This window comes from Ictidomys tridecemlineatus, chromosome 12 (genome assembly GCF_052094955.1).
Source record: "Ictidomys tridecemlineatus isolate mIctTri1 chromosome 12, mIctTri1.hap1, whole genome shotgun sequence".
Taxonomy (NCBI): domain Eukaryota; kingdom Metazoa; phylum Chordata; class Mammalia; order Rodentia; family Sciuridae; genus Ictidomys; species Ictidomys tridecemlineatus.
Window position 1 is genome coordinate 19,613,659 of NC_135488.1, and position 25,928 is coordinate 19,639,586.

Consider the following 25,928-nt stretch of genomic DNA (forward strand, 5'->3'; position numbering starts at 1 on the left):
AAGAGAAAACCAGCCGTGAGAGCCCCGAAGAGCGTTCAAGCTGCCCCCGTCTGTCTCCTGGGACCCGGGACAGTGCTGAGTCCAGGCCCATCAGCCAGGATGGTACTCCAAGGAGCAGAGGGACTTGAGACACTGGCCTGGGGGAGGGAAGTGAGGCTGAGGGAAGTGAGCTCTGGGTTTCTTGCAGAACAGGGGCATAGGCTTCCTGGACACAGGCCCTCTGCTCACCAGCACCTTGTGACCTGAAGCCCTTCTCCAGGAAGGCCTGCAGCAGCGTGACCGGCATCCTAGTGTGCCCAGTCCTCAGGGGACTTTAGGCTGTGTGACTTTCAGTTTCAAAGCTGGGGCAGTCACAGGGAAGCCCCAGGCTGCAGGACTTGGGCTACAGCCTGGAATCTTGGGGCTCAGACAGGCTGGTGGCTGGCAGCTGGCTTTCTCCCACTGTGGCCAAGACTCCTGACAGGAGCAGCTCACAGGAGACAGGCTGACTTGGGGCTCCTGGTTTCTGAGGTCTCCCACCATCAGGGCCACTCCACGCCGCTGGCCTGAGAGCATGGCAGAGGAAGGCCACCAGCCCCTGGCGGCAGGGAGGCGAGAGCAGGTGCCAGGGACAGGTGCCAACACCAAAGGCCCCCAGTGACCCTCCTCCTGGGGGCACCTCTCACTCTAACTGAGGACAGAGACTGAGCTCTCCCTCTGTGGGAACCCCATGTCCCCAAGTGGCTTGCCCAGCCCTGCCCATGTCACGTCCACTCGGAGTGTTTGGTTCTGCATGAGCCTGGTGAGCCCTTCGCCTGGGGCTCCGTGTTTGAATCAGCCTCCTACAGGGGGAAGGAAAAAGGCCAGGTGGACCCGCCAGAGGGTGAAAAGAAGCCCTTGCCAGGTCGCTGTGGTCCAGCGGGAGAGTGCCACGTTCCCTGGAGGAGGACCAGGGAAGGGTTCCTCTTCTGTCCCTGCCCCTCGGCCTCCCAGGAGGAAGCTTGTGCGGAGCCGTGCCCTTTGCAGGTCTTCTTGCTGGCATCTGCCTGTGGACGTGTGGGAGGGAGGGCGGCCGCTGGGCTGGCCTCGGTCTGGTTTACTCAGATGTGAGACTGACAAGGAGAAGACTGAGGAGAGAACCCGTCACTCACAGAGACGCAGGCAGGGCACCTCACATAGGGACATGCCGGGAGGGACGAGGACAGAGCCACCTGTGCTGTGGTTAAGGATCCTGTGTGGGACAGGGTTGTTTCTGTATCTGGCCTGGTACGCCCAGGACAGGTGGACCTTGGCTGTAAGTCAGCAGAGCAGGTGGGGGTGGGCTCTTGGGAAAGGCCTCCAGGGGCTCCTGGTTTCTGAGGTCTCCCATCATGCATAGCCACTCCACTCTGCTGGCCTCAGGGCATGGCAGAGGAAGGCCACCAGCCCCTGGCGGCAGGGAGGAGAGAGCAGGTGCCAGGGACAGGTGCCATCGCCAAAGGCCTTCGCTGTCTCTAGGTATTGGCTGCCTGTAGGGCACGTCACATCAGAGAAATAGAAACCTACGATGGAGAAGAGGAAACCTGACTTGCAGACTGATGCTCACTTCCCAGTCCTGGGGCCGCACATGGCTAAGATGGCGCCTGGCAATCAGCCAGAAGGCGTTATCGTGGGTTATGATGAAAAATCGGACCACCTCTAGGATAGGCTCAGAACCCTTCCGCCCTTGTGGGCAGCTCCGTCTCCCTCACTGCCTGTAGGATGGGTGCACATGTGAGCTCTCCCCACCCTGCTGACCTTTATCCTGATTGGCTCCTGGGCCTCATATTAGCTGTGTGTGCTTCCTCAATAAACGAGCTTCAGCCTTGACTGGTCTCCCTGATGCGACTGATTGTCCTCTGGCGAGGGAGGGCTGAGTGCGGGCGGTCAGTCGGCCCTCTCCTTTCTTGGCTCATCCTGGCCGAGGCATGTTCTTCCCATCTCTCCCGCAGGTCGGGAGGGAACAAGGGCTAAAACCCCCGACATCTGGCGCCCGAACAGGGACATGGAGAAGTCAGTTCACCAAAGTGAAAGTATCGGGGAGCCAAGCCAAGCGAGTTCCGAGGTCAGGGTCTCCCTGAAGAGATGGGGAAATCTCACACTAAGCATGGTGCTCCGGCTCTTAAAGCGCTGAGATTCAGGCTCAAAAGGCGAGGTTTAGAGATCTCAGATGCCCAGGCCGAAAGGACTGGGAAACCTTGGCACACACTGCACCCAGGTTGGTGGATGCCAGTCTTTTGGATTGGCCACCTGGGACCGAGCAGAACAATTGGTGAGGAAGAGGGAGATTACCTTAAAGGACCAACTAATAAAACAAAAAGGCGGAAGCAACCCCCATGAGCGATTAAGGTCAGCCATGCTTACATTATTTCAAATTTTTCCAAAGAGCAACCTCTGACTGCTTTCCAGAGACATTGGTCTAATCAGACACCTTATTTAAAGGTAGAGGTCCGATGGAGGGACCCCTTACTGGATCATAGCACGGTGCTGATCCCCTCATTAGTGTAGGGAGGGGATTTGGATGTGATTCCCGATTGGGGAGCCAAGTCCAATTTGGGTCCCTGCTAGAGATCTAAAATACTGTTTGCCAGAACAAAAGTGATTTCCCAAGAGCACCCCCTCTTGAGGTATGATTCTTTATTTTCTCATTTGAAATGAAAAGACCATTCTGGACGCTTTGCCTGGTTGTGACTGGACTCCTCATTGTCTCCCTCGTGGCATTCATGTTTGTTGGGGGATACATGCTGTGGGGAGGCACACTTTGATGCTGTAAGTGGTGGTAAGCCAATTTGTTGGTCCTTATATGCCCCTGCCCCCAGGAAAGAATGGACCCTTAAAGGCTACTGCCATTCCTGTTTGGTGGAATATAACCTCACCTCTCCCTAGTAGATGCCCTATACTCCCACCCCCTCAGAAGTCCTTTTGCCCTTGGTGACCATGCCTAATGTCATCTGTCTCACTAGAGACAGCACTCTAGATGTGGGGACGTTGAATTCCCTCTGGTGTGGAGGCAATAGGTTTTTTGACGGATCAGTAGGTGGTATGCTCTGTCCTCCTAAGGGTACTGCCTTCCTTTGTGGGGATATGGCGCACGGTGTCCTACTGGGTAATTGGAGGGGGTCTGCACTGTGGTCCTCCTCCTCCTGACACTGGGATCCTCCCTAATGACCAGTCCCTGCCTATACTGCTGGTGATGATTCCCTTTCCAGGCCCCAAAGAGCCATTCATGCTGTTCCTTTGCTGTTGGTCCTGCGGGTGGCCACGGGGATGGGTACTGGACCTCTGGCCTCGGTACTTCTTCGCAGATGTACAATAAGCTTTCTCAGCGGATGATAGGTGACATGCACCATGTTGCAGCCCTATCTTGGACCTGCAATCTCAACTCGACTCCTTGGCTGCAGTAGTCCTCCAAAACCATCATGGCCTGGACCTGCTTATGGCCAGAGAGGGAGGACTGTGCCAGTTCCTTCAGGAGAAGTGCTGCTTCTATGCCAGTCGCTCTGGTATTGTTCAAGATAAGATTAAAAGGTTAAAAAGACCTTGAAAACCGTCGGAATGAGCTGCAATAAAGCTTTCTGTGGACTGGGCTAAATGGGTGGCCCCCTTACCTTCTCCCCTTGGTAGGCCCCTTGGTCACTATAATGCTTGTGTTGACATTTGGACCTTGTGTAATCAACAGGCTCCTCCAGTTGCTCAAGGATCGAGCCAAAGCTGTTCAATTGATGGTGGTCCGGCAGCGATAGGCCGTCTTACGAGATACTGACTGGGAGCCCTGTGAGGTTGGCCGTGGGCCCTACCAGGATGTGCAGGTGTAAGTCAGAGGCAAGAGGGTCTTCTTCATAGGCCTAAGTCACCTCCCCTCCTTGAGGTTTCCCACTGGGTCTGCCGATCCTGCAGGTGAACTGCCTGAAGAGCCAGAGTGGTAGTCAGTGACAGGTAAGAGCCCCAGAGGGGGACAACCTAAGACAGGCACACTCTCCAGTGAAAGGTAGACACCGGCCAATAAAACAAAATGGGGGAGATGTAGGGCATGTCACATCAGAGATGGGGAAGAGGAAACCTGACTTGCAGACTGATACTCACTTCCCGGTTCTGAGGCCACACATGGCTAAGATGGCGCCTGGCGATCAGCCAGAAGGCGTCATCGTGGGTTGTGATGAAAAATCAGACCACCTCCAGGATAGGCTCAGAACCCTTCCGCCCTCGTGGGCAGCTCCGTCTCCCTCACTGCCTGTAGGATGGGTGAACACGTGAGCTCTCCCCACCCTGCTGACCTTTATCCTGATTGGCTCCTGGGCCTTATATCAGCTGTGTGTGCTTCCTCAATAAACGAGCTCCAGCCTTGATGGGTCTCCCTGATGCATATGATTGTCCTTCAGCCAGGGAGGGCTGGGTGCGGGCGGTCAGTCGGCCCTCTCCTTTCTGGGCTCGTCCTGGCTGGGACGTGCTCTCCCCATCTCTCCCGCAGGTCGGGAGGGAACTAGGACTAAAACCCTTGCAGCCACCCTGGCAGGGGCAGCTCCTCAGGCCCCCTCCCTTCCTGGGCACAAGCTGCACTGGGGTCTGCACACGGTGGCTCATGGGGTGTGGGTAGCATTGTGCCCTGTGCCGAGGAAGATGCTGTCAGTGGGCTGTCCACAGTCATATTGCTACAAGTGGCCCCTCAGGTCTATTGTTGGTCCCTGTCCCCTGCCTGGAGTCCCCGCCCAAGGTGCTGGACGGGGAGTCCACCTCCCCCCTTGCTCCACCCCTTCCCATCCCACCAGAGTCGGGGTTGTGCTAAGCTGATTGACAGCTTGGTCCCCTCTGCAGAAGGGCTCCGAGTGGCCCCCAGGTTCAGGCGCTGGGAAGCAGAGCCGCTGCTTGTCGAGTAGGATCTGGGGCTGCCGGTGCCAGCAGGGACCTGGGCTGGGAGAAGCACGAAACGCGTCCCACAGAAACAAATACCTCGCTGTTAGATAGATGTGGCCTTTTAAGTGCAAGGGAGTGGGACTCGTTGCTCCCGGGGATCCTGGTGTGGAGGAGATGCTAATTTTTCCCAGGCTTGCTAGGTTTCTGTGCCTGGAATTGCACAGATGGATGGGCTGCGTCTGGACAAAGGCACAGCAGGGCCTCCAGGGCATGGAGCACCTGAGCCACCACCTGAACTTCATTTCCAGGCTCCTCCATTCACCACCTCTGCAAAAGTGCAGCCTCCTGTGTGGCTGGTGCTCGCTGGTTTCTCCATAGGCGCCCCCCACCCTCGGGGAGCAGCAGGGCAGCAGCTGACACTTGTCCAGGAAGCCCAGGGACGTAGGACATGGGGCCGCTTCCCCTCCTGGCCGCATATAGAGCCCTAGCCCTGGCCCCCCACTCCCCGCACTGCAGCCCCACCCTGGAGGAAGGAGGGGTGACCCAGGGACCCGGGGGCCATGAGTCTGCCACCTCCCTGTCCAAAGAGGCAGCTGGAGACTGGCCCCTCTCCTCTGACAACGTCTTTGCTGCTTGGGCTTCCCTCGTCCTCAGGAGCAGCTGCAGAGCCCAATGGCACCGATGGTTCTGGACGCCACAGGCCCTGTGTCTGGGATGGCCCCTGGTTGCCTCTCCAGTCCCCACAGAGTCCCCCAATGGTGACGTCCTCACTGCCCTCCATTGAAACAGAAACTGAGGGTAGAGGGACAACAAGGTCAATGCCAGTGGGCTGGACCCATGGGGCCAGCTCTGATCCCTTCAATGGCCCTGGCTTGGCCCTTGTCACTGGCTGGGTCACAAGAGAACAAACACAGGAGGTCAGGGCCACCCAGCTCCTTCTGAGGCCTCTGGTCCTATCACCTGAAGAGCTGCACCCTGGGGGCCTATGAGCGGTCAGGGTCTTGTGTCTGCCAGGCGTGGTGAGGGGGCCTGGCTGCTTAGGTCACCTGGAGGGGCTTCCTGCAGCCCAAGGCCACCATCTCCACTGACCTCCAGGCCTGTGGGCAGGCCACAGCTTCGGCCTGAGCTGGCTGCCCTGGTGGCTCTGCCTCCCAGCCCTGGAGCCCACACCCCAAAATAGCCCAGGGTGCAGGCCACTGACCAAAGGCTCGCTCTAGGGCCCTAGCCACACAGGACAGGCAGGGTGCCCTCGTGGGATCCCTCTCCACACGAGGCATTTGAAATGACTCCCGTTTCTCTCTAAGCAAAGGCCAGAATCCCCACGTGGCCAGCAGGGCCCCATAGCATGTGCCACAGCTGCTGTCACAAGCTGCCACAGGCTGAGGGACTTGAAGTCACGGGGGCTTACTTTACAGTTCTGGAGGGCGGAAGTCCCAGGACCAAAGCATTGGCAGGGCCAGTGCCTTCTGGAGGTCCAAAGGGGACGCGCCTCCCGCCTGATCTGCAGGCCCCAAGGACACCAGCGCGTCCTCAAGGCCAGCAGTGGCATGCCCGCGTCTTCCAGGCTGGCTCGGCTCCCATCGAGAGACCAGGAAACAGTCTCTGTCCTCAGGTGTGGTTTCTCTCTTCCTCTGCTGTGCCGGGAGGCCATCACACACACTGTCCCCTCCGCAGCTAAACCTCCCCGCCTGGGGCCAGCCGTCAGCATCAATGTCCACCTGGGAGTGAGGGTCCCCCTGTGGCCATGCTGGCTTACTCCTGAGTGATGGGCACTAGGTTCTCCTAGACCATCATGGTCCAGGGCAGGGCATGGCCCACAGGCACATGGGGGACAGGGGATTTGCTCTATAGAGTCCACGAGCTGCCAGAGCCGGGGGACTTCCGAAGTCCCCCAGGTGGGAGCGCCCAGAGAGGGCTCCAGGGGGTGGGGTGCTATAGCAAGGACAGAGGCAGCCTGCTTGGGGAGGCCAGCTCCAGCAGGTGGACCCAGGCTCAGGCCAACCTCCAGGGACGGATCAGCTCCCCGGGTCTCATGGGCTGAGGGCCTGAGGGTGGTGGGCTACTTCCCCCAGGGTGCCCCCCGAGGTCTGTCTGGAGGTGAGAGCAAAGGCTCATCTCTCCCACACTGCCTGGACGTTGTCACTGGGTTGGCAGATTACAGGGCATAGTGGATTCTCTGCGCCCACCAAGGTGCCCCCTCTCAGGAGGGGGCCCTGGTCCCGGAGCCTGCTGTATGCTGGACCCTCATGGGCTGTTACTTCCTATGTATAGCAAATCCCATGTTCCTGCAGGCACGAGTGTGTGTGTGTGTGTGTGTGTGTGTGTGTGTGTGTGCATGTGTGTGGTGTGTGCACACATGTGCATGTAGCTCAGTCTGGAATCAGGACATGGGCAGGGCAGTCACAGACTAGAATGGTGACTACCTACATGTCACATGGCTCTGGCTGCGCAACACAAGGGTGACTTTCCCCACAAGATGGGGGTCTGCTGCTCCCTGAGCATGGCCCCACAGTGTCCTGGGCTCTGATCAAAGCCAGGCGTGGAGGACACAGTGGAGCTGGTGAGCTAGGTCTCTCCCTCCCTGACCCCGCAGAAGTGCAGTCTCTCCTGGTGGTCAGCCTGGCCAGCCCGGCCTGTGGCCTCCATCTCTGGCTCTGGCTTGGAGGGAAGAAGGGGGCTGGATGCATGTCACTCATCATGGTGCCCATGAGTGGTGGCCTGGGCTTCAGTCTGAGCAGGAAAGATAGGCAAGGAAGAGGAGGCGTGGGGGCCTGCTGTGTGTGGACCCAGGGCCAGGCAGGGGCCACAGTTGGCCAAGTGAGTGCTGCCCTGGGGTGCCGCTGGGCTGACCGACAGTAACCCCAACTCTCATTTTGCTAAGGGGTAGAGGCCAGCTGCAGAGAAGGGTCCCTTGACCCAACCAGGGTCAAACAACTTCCAGGATCGCAGGAAGGCTGGCTCCAGGGGGAGCTTCCAGGCCCGTCTGCACAGTCGTACTGCAGAGGGACGGCCAAGCCCACTGCTGTCCAGCATGGTCAGAGTGGGTCCACACCTCCGCTCCCCGGTGTCCCTCTCTGCTGCTGTCTGCAGCAGCCCCTGGCCCTCGGCACTGATTGCAGACCACAGGAGGCCCACCTGAGCTCTCACCTGCAAGGGGTGCTGCATCGCACTAGCCTTCCTGGCTTGTAGGCACAGTGGACTCTGCAGCAGCCAGTAGGACATGTCCACACAGCAAAGTCTCAGCTCTCAGCACCTGGAACACCCGATGGCATGTGGCCTTTGGGCACACAGGAGGGCAGAGCAGGCAGCCCTGGTGTCCCTGGACTGGAGTGAGCAACTGAGGCCCAGACAGGCCCCTGAGCCTGCAGCGCCGGGAGGTCTCAGCTGGCCTCCAAGCCACATGCAGAATGCAACCTTCAGGCTCCCTCCTACGGCGGGGAGGGCGAGAGGGACAGAGAATCAAGTGCCATCGGGCGCTCCTGGCTCCCGGGGTGAGCTCCGGAACACAGCACAGACAGCCATCATTACTGCGGCAGAATCCGGCCGCTGGGAGTCTGGGGCAGAGAACGGAGACAGCGCTGGCCAGAGCAGACCCAGAATGGGAGTGGACACGGGCGCTCTGCTTCTGCTGGCTCAGGAGCTGCTGGGGGGCTCCGTGCAGCCCACACCCTCCCAGAGCCGCAGGCCTCCGCGCAGGGCTGCCGGGGGAAGGACCCGGTGCTGGGAGGACAGCGTGGGCCTCAGGTCCTCCAGTGGCGTGGCTGGCTTCTCCAGCTCCCTCCTCGTGCCCTTCCAGGGCTTCCGCCAGCCTTTCTCCAAGTGACATGCTTCTCTTAAATCTGGTCCTGTTCCTCCATGGCCCCTGGTGGCTGTGCCAAGGCCCTTGGGCATCGCTTGTCTGGGGGGTGGTTTAAAGGAGGGCCTTTCTCTGTAGTCTCTTCAAGAGCTGCAAGACCTTGGTAGAACCTACCAGAACCCACTGGAACCTGCGTCTCTCACCTTCCCTTCAAGTCCTCTCAGCAACCATCTGGACCTTTCTGTAGAATGTGGACACTGGGCCCCTCTGATGTGGGAGCCAAGGAAGAGCCTCCCTGGCCCTTACAGATGCGGCCCAGGCTGCTTCCTGTCCCCATGGAGGAGGTGACAGGCCTTTGGTGATGGCAGCACGTGGCCTGGGGGTTGAGGGGTGTTCATCTGGTAAAAGGGACCCCACATGCAAGTTGCCCGCTCGGAAGCCAAGTGCCAGCGTCAACCCGGGCCATGACTGGAGGAGGCAGGGGCCTGTGGAAGCCAGCTGCTCTCCCAGCAGCGTGGGGACCCTTCAGTGGCCCACAGGAGAAAGGTTCCTCCTGCTGCAGCTGCTACAGCGTCTTTAGGGTGGAGGGAAAGGGCGACGTGTCCCCAGCCCCTGCTGTCCCCTCTCCTTTGGTGGGGGTGCAGCTTTAGATGGGAGCATCCTGTGTCTCAGGGCAGGTGCGCCTCGGGGAGAGGCTGGGGGGCCTCCCTGGGGAACAACTCCACTTTCTGTGACTTTCCTGGACCTGAGAGACCGTCCTGTGCCTCCCATTGACAGGGTCAGTGCCGGGGAGGGACACAGCGGAGACCACGCCTTTCCCTTCCTGAGTGGAGCCTGCTGCAGGGAGCCGGTGGCAGAGGGGACATGAGCCAGCTGGAGGCCTTTGAAACATGGGCTGGAAAGGCCCCAGCAGACAGGGCCTAGCCAGGCTGTCACCGCCTGGGCAGGTGTCCTCGGGGACAGAGACGCAGCCCTTCCCCAGAGCTCACACCCCAAGGGGGCTCGACAGGGAGGGACGGGGAGTGTGTGTCTGACCTTGTCTCTCGCGGTTCAGTACAGAACTAGGGATACAGGTCCCTCTGGGCTTTCTGGACAGGGCTCCAGGGCCCTGCCGTCCAATATGGTGGCCACTAGCACAAGAATTTAGATGAATGAACTAAGTCAAAATTAAACTCCTCAGCCACTCTGGTGATGCTCGGGGCTCAGTGGCCGGGTCGTCTGGCAACAGCGCTGCGTCCTAACCTTCCTCCCCACCTGCTTTACAGTCCCTGACCCCCCGTACTGCCCAGCCAGTGTTCAGAAGATTCTCTGATTTCTTCTAAATTCAGGCCTCTGCTCACACACTGATCTGGTTCTAGTTCCGTCTCTTTGCACAGTTCTGTGGATTCCAGTGATGAGCCCTACACACCTTTTGCTACGTCTAGTGTTATTATAAATGGTTCATTTTAGTTCATTTCCAGTAATTGCTGTAAGTTATAGAAATGGCAGTTTTTGTATATTAGTCTTATATCTTGCAACTTTACTGAATTTACACCTTGATTTTAGCAAATTCTCTGGGTTCTGCGTATTCCATCAGTCATCTGGGCAGGAGGGCAGTTTAGCAAGACATTGCCAGTCCTCGTGCCTCAGCTTTGTGGGATGCTGTTGGCAAACCTTCACCCCTCCTCCAGGCACTGAGAGAGAAGAGGACCTCCCTGCCCAGCTGGACTTGGGCTTGGCCACGGGACCTATTCTGGCTGACAGAATAGAGTGGACCTGAGGCAAGCTGAGGCCAGAAATGCACTTGTGCAGTTAGGCCTCTGTGGTCTAGGATCTCAGGAGAAGAGCTTTGAACTTGCACCTGACCCGCAGTCTCCAGCTGCATGAAGCAGAGAAGTGGAGCCATCTCCTGGTTCCTGGCTGGGTCAGCCAGACCAGTCACCCTGTGAGGTCATGAGCTCAGGGTATGTGCTGAGCTGAGAACCCAGGGGGGTTTGTTACACAGCATTTATGTGGCTGTTGCTGACTGATACAGCAAAGCTAGACTTGAGTCTTTAACCTATTATGTGTTTAAATGGGAGCGCCTGGTGGGAGGGCGCTGTGTGAATAAGGAGCTCAGGGGAAGAGGAGGAGGATTTAGCCCCAGGAGACCTAGAAGGGGCAGCAGGTGAGTTATGGGGCCCGCAGGCTGTGGTGCTTTCTAGTCTTAAAGAAGAAATTACTTCCTAAAGAAAAGGCACCAACTTAGGAAAGCAGAAGATCAACCTCTGCCACAGGCCTGAGCTGTGGGATGAGGCCCCAGGCTGCCGCTTGGCTCTCTGCCTCCCCCTGCCCGCGCCCCCGTGAGGCGACTGGTTCCTCTCAGCAGTGTCAAGCTTTGTGCCCTGCGCTGGAGCTAAGGACTGGGGCCTTCCGGAGCTGGTGCAGGCAAGCCAGGGTGCCGCTTGGCAGCTGGCAAGGGACACGAAATGTGGGGTTGCATCCTGTCCTGTGTCCAGCCCTCAGTGCTGCCCTGGGCAAAGCCGGGGCCTGGTCTTTGGAGGCACTCAGGCCCACCCCTGCTACCCAGAGACACCGTCACTGATGTGCCCCACCTGTGCAGCCTTCTGCTTCCAGGGGCCAAGTGCACCCTCCCCTGGGCACACAGGAGAAAGAAGTCCTCCAGCAGGACACCGAGGTCCCTCTGGGTGAGGCAGCTTGTGCCCACCCACCTCTGCTTGGCTCCCTCGGTGTTTGGAACGGCCCAGCTCTGCAGTCCCGGCTGACGAGACTGTCCATCTCTGTGCCCTGAGACCTGCCCTGTATCTTTCATGGTCCACTCCCAGAGGGGACGTGGAGGGGTCACCCACATGTTGATGGGCATCACAACAGCGTAACGAAGTGGAGGCTGGCATGTGAGATGCCACCTGGAGACGTGGCTCCCGGGGAGTGGGAGAGCATATGGAACCAACCTCCAGGACAGGCCAGTGTGGTGGGTGGGCGGCCCTGGTGACCACGGGGGGCCTAAACTGAGCACTTCCACCTCAGGAAGGAAAGCGGGTGCTGTGGGACCCTCTGTTTCCAGCCAGACAGAGTTATCCGACTCAGCGGGAGATAAATACTAGCCTTCACACTCCAAAGTACTAGTCCTGCTCATAACTTTTCAAACAAGGAATAAAGACGAGGAGACACATAAAAATGGTTCTGTCAATTTGGCCCAATTTCAAATTATCTAATTAGAGGAGATCCAGAGCTTCCTATTTCTAGAAGCATTTACTGAGGTTGTTTCCCAGCGAGAGGGTGAGATGAACAGAGGGAGGGCCGGTGGCACAGGGTGGGACAGTCAGGACCAAGGGCCTGGGCAGCCATGGCCCAGCACGTGGAACCACCAAGGCTTGTGACGCCAGTCAGGGGTGATCTGTCCCTCTGCCAGTGAACAGCAGATGGTTGGCTGGGACAGTAACGCCCTGCTGGTCTGTTGCACTTAGACGGAACATTCTGGATACCCGGTATTCTGCAGCCTTCTTACTCTTCCACGACACCTGGGCCACTCCCTCTCCAACTGTGCCCTTCTTGGGACAAGGTGACACATGCAGTGAGTAGGAGAGCATTCACCATGCGCAGGTGAAGGGCCTCACCCCCGTTCCCGTTAGGACCCCCTCCAGGCGCCAACCTGCGCCCCATTCCCTCCCGCCATCTTCCAGGCTCTGATTCACCCCAGAAGTTGGGGTGTTGAGGGGCGTGGGGTGACAATGTGTCGGGAAGTGACAGCATCGGTCTGAAGAAGCCCCTTGTCTCAGGAGGCTGTTGGCCATGGCCTGACCACACCGGGCGGCAGGATACTGCCACGTTCCTTCTCCGGAGTCCGTCCAGGCCCACGGGGCCGTGCAGACCCAGGTGGACAAGAGCACCCCTCAGGACCTCTTCCACGGTCCGACAGCAGCTTCCACATGGCACAACTTCAGACGCCAAGGGGGTCTGTGCTTGTGGTCACCCTCCAGCTCAGGCAGAGCCCCGGCTGCCAGTCCAAGCCACAGTGTGTGCGGTGCCCACCTGTGTGCCCTCTTCCTGGCAGATAGTCCCTCTGGCCTTGGAAGAGGGACCTGAGGCTCCCGGTTGAGCCTGTACTGCTGTCTGGGGGCCCTGCTGGGGGGTGGGGGCACACTCAGAAGGCTGCCCACCCAGACCAGGTCACGTTCATGTGCTGGGACAGGTGCTGAGGCAGAAGCACTGGACACAACGGTTCCAAGGACAGGCTGCTCCAGCTGGGGCGGGAGACAGGTCAGCGGTTTCCAGGGTGGGTTCCGTGTGCAGGAAGCCCTGGGCGTGTGGGAAGGCCTGGTCCCTAACAGAGCAGGTGTGGGGCTGTGCCGAGGGACAGCGGTGGCTCAGGTGGGTGGAGCAGAGGCTCCGAGAGCAAGGCAGGCCACAGCTGTTTCCCAGAGGTTGTGGGAGGGGACCCCTGGTGGCGGCCCCCGCCCTCACCTGCCTGTCTCATCTGTGCCTAGCAGCTCGCTGCACACCTGGGGGTGTCCTGATGTGAATGTCACCTGTCACACTCCCAGTGGGGTGGAAGGCTGGGATGTTGTTTGGTTAGATAGCTCTGGGCTGCAGGGGTGAGGTCAGAGGAGGGGGCAGGAGATAGCGGCCAGGGCTTTGGGCAGCCCCAGGTGAGCAGGGCGGGGGACATGGAGGTGGGGAAGGACCTGGGAACGTCTAAGAGGGAAGACTGGCCTCCTGTGACCAGGGTCCGGGAAGGAGTACTCAGGGAAGCTGAGGAATTGGAAGCCACATCTCTGGTCTGGGGCTGGCCTGAAGCAGGGAGGGAGCCCAGTTGCTGGCGGAGGCCCAGGGTGCCTCTCTGAGGGCCCTGCGGAACCACGGCTCTGGCTCCTGGGGGCCCACGGCTGCCTCTTGTTTCTGACCCTGAGGAGAGCTCCTTCCAGAGGACTGAACCCCACTTTTAGCCTCTGCAGGGATCGTACAGCCCACCCCCAAAGTCCCTTCAGTGGGAAAGACCCTGAGGCCCTCCTGGGCCTGTCCAAGTGACGTGCTTTCTGGGGCTGGAGGGACATTCTGCTCCGTGGGGCGGGTGGTGACTCGGGACTGAGCGCGCTCTGCCGGCTGCAGGAGCAGGGTCGTGTCATCTCCCTCTGGAGTCTGCGTGTCCACTGTGGGCAGGGCTTAGAGGGGCCCTGCCGCTGTGCTGGGCGGCGGGAGGGCAGTGCCATCCTTCTCCTTCAACAGGGCTGCTCCACGGCGTTTCCGAGGATCAGTTTTGAAATGTGCAGTGATTAAGGACTGTCCTGGCCACGCGGCTCTTCTGCCAGCAAGACACAGGCTGATAAGGGCCATCTGTGGAGGTGATTCCAGTGGGCCCCACGTTGGCCACCGCAGGGCCAGCCTGGCCTCATCCGGTCTCCAGCCCACTCCTGTGGTCAGCCGAGCCAGCCTGTCCCTGTGGTCTGAAGGCACGTCAGCAGAAGTCACCCAGGGGCACGCAGGGAGACTCCTTGTCCCCCTAATGGGGATTTTAATCCTGCAAAGCCAACAGCCCGGGAACGGGCGGCCACGCAGAGCAGGGGCCTCGCAGCCAGGGCTGAGGCACATTGTGCAGAGCCTGCCTCTGAGGAGAGAAAACGGGCAGGAAGAGAAGGGGACGAGGACGAGGGGGACAGCAGAGAAACAGGAAGGGGACCAGCTGAGTGGCAGGGTCTGCAAGACCAGCTGAGGAAACAGTGATGCGAAGAGCACCTTATTCCAGATGGGACATGAGACAGGTGACAAGGGGGACACACGGGGTGGGAGTGGGGGTTCACTCTGCATGTCCCTGGGGGTGCCGTGCATTTGGTAGCACATGGCTTTGGGTGTCTGTGAGGTCTTATTTTAGGGGATCAGCTCTTGAACTCTCTCTTGGTGGGCCTCACCCAATCAGTTGAAAGCCTGAAGAAACCTAAAGGGTGAACCTCCCCTAAATAAGAGGGGATTCTCCTATGCCTAAGAGCCTCCAGACTAGGTCATCAGATGTTTTCCTGCCTCAGACTCGAAATGAACAATAGCTCTTACAGGTTCCGAAGACGCTGGCTGAAAAACACTCACACTATCACTGTCCCTCCTGGATCAGTGATGGCCGAGTCCCTCTCCAGATCCCGGGTGTGCCTGCCTCTGTAACATGGAGCCCGAGGCTCCCGTAGCTCTTTCTGTGAGTACAGTGTATAGGGGAAAGCATTTTAACAACGCATCTCAACTGAACGCGTGGACATCTTCCGGCCACTGTTTCCCAGACCGCGCGGCACCTCAGCTCTTCACGACCCCTGCTGCGTGGGGTGGTGCAAGTCATCAGAGATGGCCTACTCGTGCGGAGCTTCTAAGCCAGCGCTGTGCCTCTTTACATGACGGGCCTGCGCCTTGTGGACTTTGGCGTCCGCAGGGGTCCTGGGACCAGCCCTGCAGCCCACCAAGGGATGGCTGTGCCCGCTCTGCTGTGGGCTCGGTGTCTCTGGGCCACGGCTGCTGAGGGGGGCGGGGGAGCAGGTCCACCCTCAGGCCATGAGGAAGGCCGGACAGGACGGGGAAGCTGCTCTTCTTGGGGAGGAGCCGGCCCCCCAGCACCATTGGAGAAGGAGGGTGAAGCAGGAGAGCAGAACACGGAGCTCCGGAGGAGACAACAAGGACAAGAGCCTTTGTCCCCCCGGCAGCACAGCGGCCAGCCTGCGGGCAGGGCGGAAACTGGTTTGGGGAGGGTTTTGTTCCTTTGCCTTCCCAGAGAGGAGCCAGCCAGTGGGTAATGGCCACAGGATACAGAGCGCATCCTCCTGTTCCACGAGGGCCTCGTAGCTGAGGCTCCCTTCAGTGTGTCTAGTCTCAGTCATCCTTCTGTCAGGAGGAGGGACAGCGCTGGTCGGCAGGTGACGGCCCTGCAGAGGAGCCGGGAGAAGGGCCTCCCGTCCCTTCCGGCCTCCTCCACAGCACACGGCCCCCAGGACCCCCCTCTCTGCACCACTCCTCAAGGGCCCAGGTGGCCTTTGGGACTGGGGGGCAGGGGACTTTCCCAGGAGCAGCTGGAGGCCTGGCATGGTGCACCTCCTGCCCAGTCCACATGTCACAGCTGCGGGACCGGCCCAGGCATTGGTGACGACCCCCACAGCAGACCCCCGACACATGCCTGGAAGAGCCCTGCTGTCTGAGTGGTGGCAGGCTCTGGGGCCAGAGGGACAGGAGCAGCCTGGGGTGCTATCCACAGTGACCAGCCCAGGAGGCCATCTGCCTATGATGACCAGCTCTGAAGGCCAGCCTATCCACAGTGACCAGCCCTGGAGGCCAGCCCATCTGCAGTGACCATCCCAGGAGGCCAGACATGCCCAGTGACCATCCCAGGAGGCCAGTCATCCATAGTGACCACCCCAGAAGGCTGATCTGTGACTAGTCCAGTGGCCACTCCAGGAGTGGCTCTGGCAGAGGAAGGAGGGAGGTGGGCCCAGGTGCAGCAGGGGGCAAAGGGTGGGGGAGGTGGACGGAAGCTGTGGGCTTAGGTGCGTGACGGGGTGGCCAACAGGTGGGCCTGGGGCAGCAGCGAGAGTCCGGGATTCCCGGGTCCCTGGTGAGGACCTTTGCCAAACTGAGGCCTGTGGGAGCCAGGCTGCTCCAGGCAGGTGGCTTCAAGAGGCCTGAGCTCTCCTGGTGGGGATGGCCTGTCCCTGTCACCCTCGAGGGGTCTGGCATGTACTGGACAACAGTGCTGCAGGAAGCCAACAGTCCTGTGCTGTGGGGGACGAAGCTCCCCGGAGCCGGGCGATGGCTAGCAAACCCGTGTGTAAAGGAGACCGCATCCACCCAGTGGGCTGGGGAGGCGTGACACCAAGCAGCCAAAATCGAGCCTGGGGCAGGCTGTGGGCAGCAGGGGCCAGCGCTGCGTCCACTTCTCAGGCGGTCAGGCCTGCTCCAGCCACACAAGGAGCCCAGTTAACTTGGACAAGCTCCCAAGAGTGCTAAAGGAGAGGCAGGCCTGGCTGCCTTGCCCACTGCCGCCCTGCCCACAGCCAGGCCTGGGGGCTTCTGCCCGGGCACAGCGGCAGTCCTGTAGGGCCGAGGTCATTTTAGATTAGGAAATTGAGGCTCAAGGGTCCAGACTGTGCCTGAGATTCACTTCCATGGCTTCCCGCAGAAGATCCATGCCTTCAGGGAGGGGGTGCACTCAGCTGGGGACTTGTCACCGGCCTCCCTGGACTCCTGGTTTCCCTGCAGGAAGAGGGAAAGGGCTTTTAGGGAGCGGGGGAGGGCAGACGGGCTGCAGTGTGACCATCCCCAGGAATCTCTGACCACGGCATAGGTCATCCCTCCAAGGCCAAAGGCCTCTCCTCCCCAAGAGCCCCACTTCCTGCTGGCTTCATATGGAGCTCACCCCGATGTGCCTCCCAGGTCTGTCCCCCACGCAGCCTGGCAGTGAGGGGCCGTGGTCTTCTGCCTCGCTGGCACAGAGGGTCCACTGAGCTGTGGGTGAGTTTTGATCTTGGACAGACGACGTCCACTTCCTAGGAGCAGAATCATCTAACGGCTCTAATCTCCGGTCTGTTGGTTTCATTATTTAAACCAAAATGAAATGTGACCCAGAGTGAGAAACAAGACCAAATGTGCGGCCGAGAGCCGCGACAAGGCAATTACAGCCCAGCCGGCGAAGCAGGGCCCCCTCCCGGGACAGGATCAGGAGTCCCCCCAGGTGGGAAGGAGACATAAATGGCTATTGCCAAAGCGAGCCTGTGGGAAATCTCACCATAATGGCACATTTGGAGAGAACAAATCAACTCCCAGGCTGTTCCGACTGCGGCCGTCCAAAGCTGGGGGCCTGGCAGCTGCGCCCTGCCAGCTCATTATCACACGACTCTCATTTCCAGCCCTGGAGGGCTTTGTCGTAACTCTCCAGAAGCCCAGGATGACTCTCTGCCAAGCCAGAGGGTGAGGCCGGAAGTCCTTGGGGGGCATGTGCCTCTGAAAGGGAGGGTCATTGGGGTGCCCGGTGCAGAGGTTGGGACCTCTGCTGTGGTGTCCCACACGTCATTTCCAGGTGGTGGTGGGGGGCCCTGGAGGTAGAGGGTGGCATGGCAGGAGTGTGGGGTCTGAGGAAGAGCAGGGTGGAGGCAGGGAGCCTGGGCAGGGAGGAGGGGCTTCTGTTCTCCTCTAAGGGCAAGTCGACTTCAGCTCACCTTGACCCCAGGGTCTTGATCCAGTTGGTCCCCAGAGTCCTCTGACTGCTACTGTTCTCCATGTCTCTCTCCACCTGCCTCATGGGCCTCCCCATCCCTCTCTCCAATCCCAGTGTAGCCCGTCTCCCAGAGACTAGCTCAATTTCTATCTTCCAGGATACAGCAATTATGATAATGCTGAAGATGATAGTGATGGCGGTGATGATGTCAATCAAAGTGGTGGTCATGAAGATGATGGTGGTGGTGATGGTGGTGGTGGTGGTGATGGTGATGATGAAGATGATGGTGGTGATGGTGGCGATGATGTCGATCAAAGTGGTGGTCATGAAGATGATGGTGGTGATGATGGTGGTGGTAGTGGTGATGCTGATGATAAAGATGATGGTGGTGATGATGGTGGTGGTGGTGGTGATGAAGATGATGGTGGTGATGGTGGTGATGATGGTGATGGTGATGATGAAGATGATGGTGGTGATAATGGTGGTGGTGGTGGTGGTGGTGATGAAGATGATGGTGGTGATGATGATGGTGGTGGTGGTGATGCTGATGATGATGATGGTGGTGATGATGGTGCTGGTAATGATGATGGTGGTGGTGGTGGTGATGAAGGAGGTGGTGGTGGTGCTGATGATGATGGTGGTGGTGGTGCTGATGAGGAAGATGATGGTGGTGATGATGGTGCTGGTAATGATGATGGTGGTGGTAGTGGTGGTGATGAAGGAGGTGGTGATGGTGGTGGTGGTGATGAAGATGATGATGGTGGTGATGGTGAAGAAGATGATAATAATTACACTACTAAATCCCTGACACTGTGCTTACCAGGCGTTCTGTGTAAGACCTCACTTAATCCTCATATTATTCCTGTTTTACAGGTGAGGACACAGAGACCTGTAGAGGTGACTGCCCATATTCATCTGACTCCCTGCTCTGATGGCCTGTCACCCACGGGCACTTACTCAGGCTGACCCTGTCCACCTTCTGACACCGGGAAGCATGATGTGTATCTTTGGTGGCCAGATCTTCTTTCTGCTCATCTGGGCTGCCAGTGTCCCGCCCACTCTTGCACCCTGCCAGGCTGTGGGGGTGCCTTCCTGTGTATGTGTCACAGGAACAGGGGCGATCTTGACCAGAGGGGTGGAGCAGAAGGGGGGCGTTGGGGAGCAGAAGATGGTGGCTTGTGCCTGTACAAGAGGGCAGACCTCGAGGCTGGGGCAGCGGGAAGGGCGAGTGCACACGCGGGAACCCAGGGAGGGGAGGGCTCCCTGGGTGGCACGGCGGCAGCAGTAGTGAACTTCACCAGGGGCACCTTTACCCCAGTAGGCCCGGCCCACCCTGCCAGCCTTCCTGGGGCTCCCAGATGCGGGCCTCTGGTTTGTATTTATCTTCCTGTGTCCTGGAGAGGTGACTGAGGGACGCTTTAGCACTTTGTCCCTGGGGACAGGAGGACTTCTGAGTCGGACAGGAGGAACCATTTGTTTTGCTTTGCTAAATGCCATGGGCACCTTCCCGTGCCCACGTTGACAAGCATGTGTCAAGGTAAGCATCACAACAGTGCTGGGCAGGGAGGGGGGAGGGGAGAGGCTGCCCCCGGACACTAGAAGCCTCACCGATTTCGGGAAAAACTCACTTGAAACTGTCACCACCAGAAAAGCACTCGTTTTAATTTATTCCTCACCTGAGTTCACTGGCTTGGAGAGCCCTGCTGCGTCAGACTACTCCTGGTGCCTCAGAGCAATCCTGTGAGGGACATGAGCGTCACGTCCGCCCTACAGAAGAGGACGCTGGGCCCAGAGAGCTTCAGCAGCTTCCCAGGGCCACAGAGCTGTCGGGGCGGGCTCCTCTGAAGATGTGCCCCCCACCATTCCTCTCCGAGGTGCCTGAATCCAGGCACAGGGACTCCTACCTCTAACTGGAGGGACCACACCTTAAAACACAAGGGGAGTCCTAAAGGACAAGCTACGGGGGATGGTTGGTGCCAGCCGGCTGTCCAGGTCAGGAAAGCAGAGCCACCAGCTGGTCCTGCAGGAGCAGAAACCAGGCAGCCCTGCAGAGAGAAGCCTGGGCCTGGGGTCTCCTCCTGGGAATGGAGACAGGAAGCTCAGAGCGTGTGCTCAGGGAGGGCAGGGCAGAGACTGGCCACTCCTGACCTCCAGACACTCCTGCTGTTCCTCTGAGGCCACATGCCAGGGGCCGTCTCCTGGGTGAGGTCAGTAGGATGGGTCTCCAGAGACTCTGGGCTGGGGGCCACAGGGCCTTGGAGCTTGACATCTTTGTCTCCCCCCCCACTGTGGTCAGGCACTGGCAGGCAGAACTGTGATTCTCCTGAGCCACGTTGCCCCCTCCTCTCTCCATCTCTTCTCTGCCCTCACCCTGAAGGTTCTCCCGAGGCTTCTACCTCTGCCTGCAGGGGGAGTGCTTGTTGGGGCTGGTGGCAAGGGTAAGGAGACTCTGGGCAGATGGGCAGTGGGACGGGTAGGTAGCTGTCCAGGGGGCTCCCTTAGTAGGGACCTGGGGCTGGCGGGGGATGAGAGGGTGCCTGTTGAGAGAGGTATGGGGGGACAGAATTTGGGAGAGCAGGTAAGAGAGGAGGAGCCCGTGCCAGTGACTGTGGAGGAAACTGTGCCACGAGAGCCGGAGGGGAGGGGAAGGGATTGAGTGCCGCTAACCGTCTCCAGAGTCCAGAGGCTTTGCTCTTAGCACGTGCTGGGGTTTGAATGTTTCTCTCTCCAAGCTCATGCAGAGCCTAATGCCCACTGAGCTGGTGTTAAGAAGTGGGTCCTGCCTTTGTGAAGGGGATTTATGCCCTCACTGAAGCGGCTCAGAGAGGCACTTGGCCCTTCTAACTCTCCATGTGAGGAACAGCGTTTGCGCCTCCTGCCACGTGAGCACGCAGCAGAGGGGCCACCATGAAGGAGAGCAGCCCTCAGCAGACGTAGGAATCATGTCTTGATCTTGGGCTTTTAAATTCCAGAACTCTGAGAAATAACTACCTAGATTACAGGATTTTGTTAGGGCAGAAGAAACAGGGTTTGTATTAGACTAAAGGGTGTCCCCCTAGACACTGGAACCTCAGAATGCGGTTTTATTTGGAAAGAAGGTCTTTGCAGAGGCAATTACGGCAAGGCTTGAGATGACATCATGCCAGATTAAGTGGTCCTTAAATCCAATAACTAGTGTCCCCATAAAAGCTAGAGAAGAGACCACAGCGGAAGGCATGAGAGATGAAAGCAGAGGTGGAGGTGCTGTGCCTATAGCACAGGGCGCCGAGGATGGCCAGCATCCTACTTGGGGTACACTGCATACGAGCTGTGCTTCTCTCCAGAAGGATACCCAACCCTAACTCTGTGTCTCACTTCCTGCCTGTGAGATGCAGGATCCATATCACTGAGTCATTTTGAGGGTTAAACAGATTTTTTTTTAATCTATGTACAATGCTCAGTGGGCTATCTCAGACTTAGCAAGAGTCCCCCCCCCCCATTGTTCCACCTTGTGCCTCAGGAATTATTCATCCTGTTTCACTTTTGATAAATCTGGGACTCGGGCAGGGTACCTGAAAACCCCCACAAGATCCCTTGTTCTTCTCGAGTCTTCTCCTTGGAGTAGAAAACACCTCATGGGTTGGCTCTGACAGGAATCCTGTTGATAAATTTTGAATGCAAAGAAAAACCAACACATTGTCTTCAGTAAGTAGCCAGGTTGAAAGTAGAGACGTGTGGAGCCAGAAAATGCTCAGGGGCCTTTATTGAAATAGATGACTGTTGGGGTTTGCATCTCACATGTATCCCAAAGTGCATGTGTAGAAGGCTTGGTCCTCAACAGAAGGTGCTGTTCACATGTTGGAAACTTGAGGAAATTAGGCCATTGGGAGAGTGCACTTGAAGGGGGTATTGTGTGCCAGTCCCTCTTCCTCTCCTGCTCTCTTTTCTTCCTGCCCGCCATGAGATGAGAAGCCTTTCCCCACCACATGCTCCCCACAATGATGTCCTGATTCTCTAGAGACCCAAGGCAATGGGGCCAAGTAGCCCACTGGACTAAAACTTTGGAAATCATGAGCCAAAATAAACATTTCTTCTTTGTAAGTTAATTTTCTCTGATATTTTATCCGAGTGTTGGAAGCCGACTAACAGAAAATCAGTGCCAGGAGTGGGTCTGTGGCCTGATCATGCTTTTCAGAAAGCGTTGGAAGTGGTTCTCAGGAGGAATTAGGAAATATTGGAAAGTGTCCTAGGAAAAGTCTTAGATGCTGGAAGCAGAGCTTAATGGTCATATCTGTGGGAGCTCAGAAGACCAGGATGCTGACCGATGTGGACAGTAAAGACTGTGCTCATGAGGTCTCCTATGGAAAGGCAGAATCTACTAAGAATTAGATTAGAGGCCATCTTCATTACCTTCTGGCAAAGAACTTGTCTACATGTCGTCCAAACCCTGAGACTTTGGGTGAAGCTAAATTTAAAGGTGATGGACTAGTTTATTTGCTGGATGAAATTTCAAGGCAGCCCGGCATTCAGGCAGTGACATGGATATTGATGATATCATTTGGCCATATTTACAATGAGAATCAGGAACAAAAAGAAAAGCAGAAAGATTTGAAAAACTTTCATTTTTGCACACGTGTGCACACACACACACAAAGTGTATATATAGTTGCAGATAAGGAGAATGTGGTACTAAGTATATTAGCACCATTAAAAGGAAAGTGATTAATTTACATCAGGACAATAGGAAAGAAGCTTGGAGGGTGTCTCAGGAATCAGCGAGACAAACAGCAGGCTCAAAAACTTGTTTGAACAGAGAGCTCTGGGGCACCCTGCGTGTATGGGGTTACTAGGAAGCCCTTGTGACTCTGGTGTGCTTGGCTTTGCTCAGCCACCTGGGTATTCAGTGTTTGCTGCACCTGTGATCCACAGAGACCTGGCTACTGCTCCCACTGGTGCTGGACATTCGTGTCATCTATTTGATAATTGTTTTGCATGAATGAGGAATGCAGGAGTTGTAGGGTCATGGAGATTTCCACTGAGATTTCAAAGGCAATTCTGGAAAACCAGGCAGTATGTGATGGGGTTGGAGTGCCTGTGGGCAGTTCCAGGCAGGGACATGCATGCAGCCATGGGAGTGAGGCCGAAGCAGGGACCACGAGAAGTTAGAGATGCAGGAACATGTGACATCTGCCAAGGGAGACAGTGGGCACGAGCAGAGCAACCTGAGAAAGAGCCAGCAGGTTGTGGTGGGGGTCTCTAAGCCCCTTGGTGCTCACATGACACCACTGTGTGCCATGGGTGACAGATGTGGAGCGACAGGATTCAACGTTCGCCCGCTGGGTTTCAGTCCCACCCTTTCTCTCTATGCCCCATTCCTCTCTTTGGAATGGGAATGTTCACTTTGTCCCATTGGGCATGTAACTTGTTTTTTTTTTTTTAATATTTATTGAGGCTTGTAGCTCAGAGTTTTCCTTGAGTCTCAGAAGAGAAATTGAGTTTGAACTTCAGAGAATGCTGGAACAGTTAATAACGTGGGAACTCTTGGAGGTGGATGGAATGCCTTTTGCATTTTGAAATAGACATGAGTCTTTGGGGGACCAGGGCTGGGAAGTTATGGGTTGGATTTTAAATGTCACCCAAAGGCTCATGAATTAGACTTGGCCTCCAGCCAATGATGTTCTTGGGATGTGCTGGTAATTTCAGGAGGGGAACTTAGTGGCAGAAGTCATCACTGGAGGTGTGCCCTTGAAGGGACCCTGGATCCTTCTTTTCATTCTCTTTGCTTCCTGGTCACCACGAGGCGACTTTGCTCTACCACTTGCTCCCTGCCATGCTGTTCTGGTTCACCCGAGGCCCAGGGTGACAGACAAGCCACCGGGGTGTGAACCTCAGGGACCAGGGGCCAGAATGACTCTTTCTTCCTTTAAGTGGATTATCTCAGACATCCTGTGATAGAAAGATGACTGACAGGGACCCTCAAGTCAAAGGTGGGCCCTGATATGCCCACCTCCTGCCCCTCCAGGCCTGGGGTAAACTGAGGGGGTAGATCCAGGAAACCCACCCCAGAGGAGACTCCAGCGAATGAGGATGAAATTCTGGCCTCAGTCCTGAACTCACTGGTGGTGAGTGTGGGTCTGCTCGTGTGGTCAGCTGGCCCATTGTTTCTCTCCCCCAAGCTTGGGACTTGTGTGACCACGTGCAGGAGTTTGGGGAAGCTGAAAAGACCCAAGAAGATGGAGGCTGAGTAGCGGAGGCTCCCAGGGGCAGCCATGGAGCACGTGGAGACGAGGGTCTTGTCTGGGGCGGGGGGGGGTTAAGGGAGCCAGGAAACTGCTCTCTCCTGGGGCAAAGGGTGAGCCATGCAGCTGACCACAGGAGCTGGGGTTTCTCTTCCTCTAGAAGCACCTCTGTGAGCAAGGAAGGGTGTGATGGGGGAGAGGCGTGTCTTTCTCTCCCTGACCACCCCCTCCCCGCCCCATGGACCCAGTCTTGCAAATTTTGCCTTCCCACTTGCTGTCAGCCCTGAGCTGCTGCTGAGAGACCTGGCATATGCAGAACTGGGTTCTGGGACCAAAATTTGTGGTGCCAGTGTCATCGTACCAAGCTGAGAGGGAGCTGTGGCTTGATCTATTTCTTTCTGGCTTCTTGTTAGGGCCAATGTGTCCACCAGAGTTCACATGCTGAGTCTTAACCCTGGAGCTCAGACTGGACTGCAGAAGGACCCAACCTCGGAAGGTGCAGTTTACACGTTAAACTCCGTCATGCTGCAGAGTTGGAATCATTCGGTAGAAGCTGCACTTGGAACGTTGAATCTGATCCTTCCTGGGTTGGTGGCATGGGTGAGGTCCTGTTTTGCACAGCTGGGCAGTTTTCTCAGCCCTGCCACCACCAGGGGAGCAAGTGACCCTCTCCAGCGTGCCGTGCTGCTGAGCGGGCTCTTGGGTGGATCCGGGGCATTTGATGCATTTCGACTCAGTGTATTTTCAACTTACATTGGACTTATTGGGGGTGACCCCTTCATACGTCAAAGGGCTTCTGTATTTGGTGTCTTTCCAGAAATGATTAAGCGGTCACCAGGTGGCCTCACCCTACAAGACTGGTGTCCTAAGAGGGACAGCCATGTGAGGGCTCAGGAGGGGATGTCCACGGAGGGGCCTCAGAGGAAACCAGCCAAACCTTGATCTCAGACTCCCAGCCTCCAGGACTGGGTTGTTGAAGTCACCCAGACGAGGGCACTTGGTCATGTGGCCCAAGCAGATGAGCAGATGGGCTTTCCACCCCCCCCCCACAGGTTGAGGCCATTAGCTCTCAATCTCTGGTCGACACCAGAATCACCTGGAGGCTTACTTAAAGGGCAGATGCAGGGGCCCGGGGCATGGCCGAAACCTGCATGCTCACTGGTGCATGCTACTGATGCTGACACTGGACCTCGGGTGGGATACCCTGACATGGGACGACAGGGACTTGCCGGGCCACCCTCATGTCCCTGGTCCCCACAGTCCTGCCGGCTCCTGCCATCTCAACTTCAAAACGGTGAGGCTGAGTGTCTTTAGACTCTGTTGGTTTTGCCTGCAGGGCCCCAGGCAGGGTCAGGGGATGCTGTGGCCAGCAAGCCACGGGCTGAGGATGCGGTGGAGGGAGCAGCTTTCTCTCTCCCTCAGGACACTTTGTAAAGTCAGAAAGCAGGAAGGGGGTGAGAGAGCCACGCTAGGCGCAATCCCACCCGGAGACCCCTGTTTGTTGACGGAGGGGTCAGACAGGGGACAGGGGGCTGTTATCTCTGGAGACCTTTGACAAAGCACACGTTTTCCTTTGAGGAAGCGCTCGGGGGCGGGCCTGGGTTTAATAATGGAGCCTTCACACAGGAGAGGTGAGGTCTGGACGGCTCTGTCTGCTGAGAGCTGTCTAATCCTGATAAACGGAGCCCCGTCCTTCCCAGTGTGAACAGTCCTGGCGTTAGATTAAACATATCAATCCTGTTTGTTACCTTCTCTGATCCGCCAGCTGGCACCTGGCCGGCCCCTGGGGATCTGTCTTCGATGGCCCTACACAGGAAGTGACAGGGTTCAGCAGCAGAGACCGGGATAATTGCTTGTGGTGCAGCCCCGGGGGGAGGTGGCCACAGAGGGTGGATGCTGTCACAGAGAC

At 57.5% G+C, this 25,928-nt stretch overlaps 1 protein-coding gene across 2 annotated transcripts in view; it reads left to right on the forward strand.

Moving 5' to 3' along the window:
* LOC144369095 (mitotic spindle assembly checkpoint protein MAD1-like) overlaps positions 1 to 25,928 on the forward strand; it is a 270,352-nt gene that overhangs the window by 228,442 nt on the left and 15,982 nt on the right. Inside the window, exon 10 of one of the 2 annotated variants that reach the window (XM_078028153.1) lies at positions 24,433 to 25,313. In XM_078028153.1, the coding sequence (XP_077884279.1) occupies positions 24,433 to 24,961 (529 nt within the window). In that variant the 3' untranslated portion in view covers positions 24,962 to 25,313. Of the gene's footprint in view, positions 1 to 18,674; positions 18,891 to 24,432; positions 25,314 to 25,928 lie in introns of those variants that run through there. The other variant, XM_078028154.1, reaches the window with a different exon arrangement.